The sequence below is a fragment of the Dryas octopetala genome, chromosome 4, assembly GCF_963921425.1.
Source record: "Dryas octopetala chromosome 4, drDryOcto1.1, whole genome shotgun sequence".
NCBI lineage: Eukaryota > Viridiplantae > Streptophyta > Magnoliopsida > Rosales > Rosaceae > Dryas > Dryas octopetala.
The window spans coordinates 22,925,975-22,930,507 of record NC_141369.1 but is presented as its reverse complement, the minus strand read 5'-3'; the positions used below and the strand labels follow the sequence as shown (position 1 = coordinate 22,930,507).

The following is a 4,533-nucleotide window of genomic DNA, read 5'->3' as shown; positions in this document are numbered from 1 at the left end:
GTCCTGAAAGATAAAAAAAAGTGAGCACAAGGGTACAAATCCGGTTAAAGGCTTGCACTTTTGAATGAAAAAGTACTAATCACTAGCATGGAATTTGCAGATTCTGCTGAGTGTTCAGTGGAATCACACTAGTTGGGAATGTTGGAGGTGACGATGAAGTTAGAATCTGTCTAAATGAGTGAAGGGAAATCACTGATGCCCAACCAATTACATAGCACAAGTTGATATCTTGATTCTTGAGGGCCCAAGGATCATTAGTAGCTGAGCTCATCATGCATGCTAATGTTTGCTTGATCTTGCTTGCCTGTACAACATTCAGAGAGAATGCTGGAATTCTGGGCCTTTACAATGTCATTTAGTACCTCCATCTGTGGCCTCACTTCTTTCACTATCGTTCCAGCAGCTTGAGAAATTTAGATCTACCTCTCAATTGGGTATAGTTGCAAACATATGTGCTTCTTTGGATAGCATGTTTTTCATTTCATGACAAAGTTCCAATTAAGATATTATAGACCATTATTGAGGTTTGCAGTGATGGGTATTTTGAAAAGGAATATCCCATGTAAAAAGAACAAGATGAAGAAAGCATCAGAGGCGCAAACAAAAAGCAGAAAAGCTCATCTGTGCTTTAACAGAAAAAGGAGCTATTGCAGTATTTTTCACTCATTTAAGATTGGTTCTGCTGAATGGCCACAAAAAATAAAAAAAAAGATTGGTTCTGCTGCAATATCAATATGTAGACAAATTAACCATTTCCTGACTGGTCTTTGCTAATCTTAAAATAAGAAACACATACAACTCTAAACAGCAAAGTTGTAATTGCTGAGAAAGTTAAGTTCTAAATTAAAACAAATATAAATGCATTTACAACACAGCATTGACATGAAGAGGGCAGTATACAAAATTACCAGCCATACATCTCATTAATTTAGACCAATTAAATTGGGAGAAAGATATAGTAAGTATCAGTAGCAGGTCTTTAATACTAACTAAAAAACCAGTACAAGTGTTATCTGAAGAGCGTCTCCCCTTCTGCTGTGACTGGTTTTAGAATGATGGGACAATGCCATATCCATTTTCTGCCATGAGTGATGTGGAGAACATCTGGTCCACTTCAACTTCTACCTCTGTTCTCTTCGCAAACCTGCCCTTGATCCGGGGTCTGGTCTCTGCATACGCCTTCCTCGAGGCATACCTGATTGTTTTCTCGAACTTCCTCGTCTTCTTCTTCTCTCTGTATCTTAGGACCCTGGCCTCCCTGTCCATTGGACTTAGTTGGGATGGCATCTGAATAGTTGGGCCATTGAAAAGGTCAATTGTCCCTTTAGGTGTTCTTGGGTGGGAGACTGAGATATCGCTCATTGATGAGTCTGGTACAACACCAACATCCATGGATGAAACAGAGACCTGTTGCATGATCAAAGAAAAGTACCATTTTTAATTGCTAGCTCAAGCCACTGTCAAGATGAAGATAAGTGGAAAAGAAAGTCCATTTCATGAACCAGCTGAACCATAAGTCACCATTTTAATCATTTAGATTGATACAGGAATTTGTTTGGGAGTTATTCATTAGATTTGGATTTTGTAAACTTTTTGTGTATTCTTAGATCATATGCAATGAGCTAATTGAGTAAATATCACCCAAATGAGCATAAGTCCTCTGTTACTGTTATTCACATAAACATTGGAGATGAAGAATTAAAATACTCTCTCATTTGGAATGTACCTAGAAAGATACTTGACTTTTTTAAATTGAAATTACTTGGAAAAGACTAATTGTAGGCTTCTATTGATGGTATTTCATCTCTAGGGCAGGAAAGAAATTAATAATCTAAATGGCTTAAGTTTTTATGTATATAAGAAAAGTTAATTCAAAAGGCGAATTTCCAAATAAAATATGACATCATGATGGTGCAACACTTTGGACCCTGATACCATTGATACCATTTCTGACTTGAAGTAAAAAAAGGAAAGCAAAGGGAAGGCAATGAATGAATCATTCATGTTGTTGGATATATTCCACCCTCTAAAGAAGAAAAGCAAAGAAAAAAGGGTAAAAAGAGCCTACAAAGTGCATAAAATACATAACAGATCTCAGAAGATACTCTAAGAATATCAGTACTCGTAGAAAGGATATGTGGATATACATAACCATCCATCTAGCTCAGCAGCTGTGACATTGAAAGGAAGCATACCTTTAACCCAGTACACACTACACATAGACAGCCACACATAAAAGTGTGGTAGCTTGTGGAGTACAGAAACTAGATTTGGTCAAGATTAGTAACCCAAATCAGCTATAGAACTTCATTAACTAGACCATATGGTAGGAATTTTAATAGCTAAAAGGGAATTATAGTACTTAAGCTAGCAATAGTATTATTACTACTTTACTAGGATCCAGAGAATCAAATTAAGTTTTAAAAAAACGAAAAGCTAGCATTAAACAAAGTAATTGAACATTATATATGAAGTAGGGTAGAGATAAGCTTACAGTGTGACTAATAGAACCATTATAACTGTAAGCAGCTTTTGAGGACTCATAGTCCAATCCCAACTGATGAAAATTTTGCTTGTGCATCTGCTGCATCTGGGGTTTCCCTTCTCCATATTGAACTGGCACAACACTATCACCTCCATAATTCTTGTGTGCTGGCACACCATAATGATGTTCCTGTTGCTGCTGTTGCTGATGATGATGATGATGATCAGTGAACTGAGAGTTCCGATCACCACATGAATTGTACTCCACAAGATCCAAATACTCATCAGCCTCCACCCCAAAGAAAAACCCATTACTCTGATTATTGTTATTGTTGCTGTTGTTGTTGTTGTTGTTGTTGTTATTCTTCATAGGATTCAGCAAAAGCCAAGATGCTGCTTCATCCTCATCCTCCTCATCCATGGTCTCATCCCCTTCCTGGCTCAAGAACCCGTCTTCCACAGCAGGCCCCACCAACACCGTCCCGCCACCCGGGTCGGTCGCTGGTGGCCCGTAAACGCAGCCGGAGATGGGCAGAATCGGGACACGCTGGTGGCGCCTCGCGAGTGGATTGGCCGAGTGGATGTCAGCGTCGCAGGTGGCGCAGAGCGACGCGGCGTCGGCCTTGCAGAGAAAAGCGGCCGGCGCACGCTCGCACGCCTCGCAGACCCACACGCGCTCATGGCGTGAGGCCACATGGTTGGCCGCGTGGATGCTGGCGTCGCAGCTACTGCACAGGTATGCTGAGTCCGCACGGCAGTACACCGTGCAGGCTGCAGACTGGCACGTGTCACAAACACGCGCCCACCTGTTGGCGACGACAGTGTCGCCAACAACAGCATCATTGCTCTCTTCCTTCAACATTTTGAGTCTCTGTGTTTTGAAATTTGTTTTGAGTAATAAACTAATAATTGAGTCGGAGTGTGGAGGGAAGGAAGTTATGGGGGGTGTAACTGTAGACAGAGCGCGAAAGGCCCAGTGGGGCGGGAGAGAATCCAGCGAGCGACACGTGGCGGAATTTAGTGGTGGGAAACAGTTGCTACGTTATCTTGTGGTTGGCTGTGCTTTGTGGGGTGTGGGGCCCGAATAGATGAGTCATGAGCCATGACTCAGAGGTTCGTGTGGGGGCCCAGACACGCTGCTTGGGGTTTGGTCTTTTGGACCAAATGGGCCCACCCGGCGTGCCAAAGATTCGGCTCTACACGTGTCAAATCAAGAGAAGTTGTGGTGGAGAAGGCTTGGTACGTTTAGCACTGTTGGACTTGCCGACTTGGATCATTGGATGGGATCGGACAGTACAATCCGAGTTGGCCCGTAGGTTGTTTGGCTGCCTGGATAATGTAACAGGAAGGAACATGGATATGTAGGGTGGACTGGGGATGGCCAACTCTTCCTATTCTAAATTTCAATTTTTTTATTTTAAATTAAAGCGAATTGAATTCTTGACCATTTAACTGCTCGTAATTTAAATTTTATCTTTGTTTGCAAGTGGACATATATATATATATATATATTTTTTTTAAGATTTTGAAATAAGTTTTTTAACTAAGAATGATATAGACAGGTATCTACGATGTCAGTTGCATAGATGACCATAAATAACTGTAGCAATCATAATATCAACCATATATTACCTAGCTATCATCAACAGGGTAGACATGAATCCCCATGAAAGCTACCAACGCCAAAAACAAGTTTAAAGCTGCAATTAGAAAAAGAAAAAAAAAAGCGAGTTGAAAGCAAATCTCGATTATAGTTGTCAGCTAGAAAATTTCATGTTGCTTTTCAACCACAAGTTGTGTAATGGGTTTAATTGTTTTATGAATTATAATATGGTTTTGCAAGCAACGGTTCGATTTCAGATTTGATATTTACAGGCTTCGAATTGGTTATTGTCTCTTTATAATATTCCGTCAATTACCTATATTTGGTTATAAATACTTACTATACATATGTATTTTTTTATTTTTTTTTGCCATATACATATATATTTGTTAATTTCGTAAATTTTGATATTGTGAAATTCAGTGATGAGTGATGACATGAGTACA

General features: G+C 40.0%; 1 protein-coding gene across 1 annotated transcript; it reads right to left on the bottom strand.

Annotated features, from left to right (window-relative positions):
• Positions 1–735: 735 nt before the first annotated feature.
• On the bottom strand, positions 736–3,403 carry COL2 (CONSTANS-like 2). Its single transcript, XM_086239988.1, has 2 exons — positions 2,495–3,403; positions 736–1,407 (listed from the first exon to the last, which is right to left on the bottom strand). Exons 1-2 carry the CDS (start codon positions 3,344–3,346, stop codon positions 1,048–1,050), a joined length of 1,212 nt encoding a protein of 403 aa, XP_086096114.1. The 5' UTR covers positions 3,347–3,403; the 3' UTR covers positions 736–1,047.
• Positions 3,404–4,533: the final 1,130 nt, after the last annotated feature.

Excerpts from the sequence above, each read along its gene's own strand:
- COL2 (XM_086239988.1), bottom strand. The coding sequence starts at position 3,346 with ATGTTGAAGGAAGAGAGCAATGATGCTGTTGTTGGCGACACTGTCGTC. Across the intron at positions 1,408-2,494 it reads ATGGTTCTATTAGTCACACT|GTCTCTGTTTCATCCATGGA; the intron begins GTAAGCTTATCT and ends ATCATGCAACAG.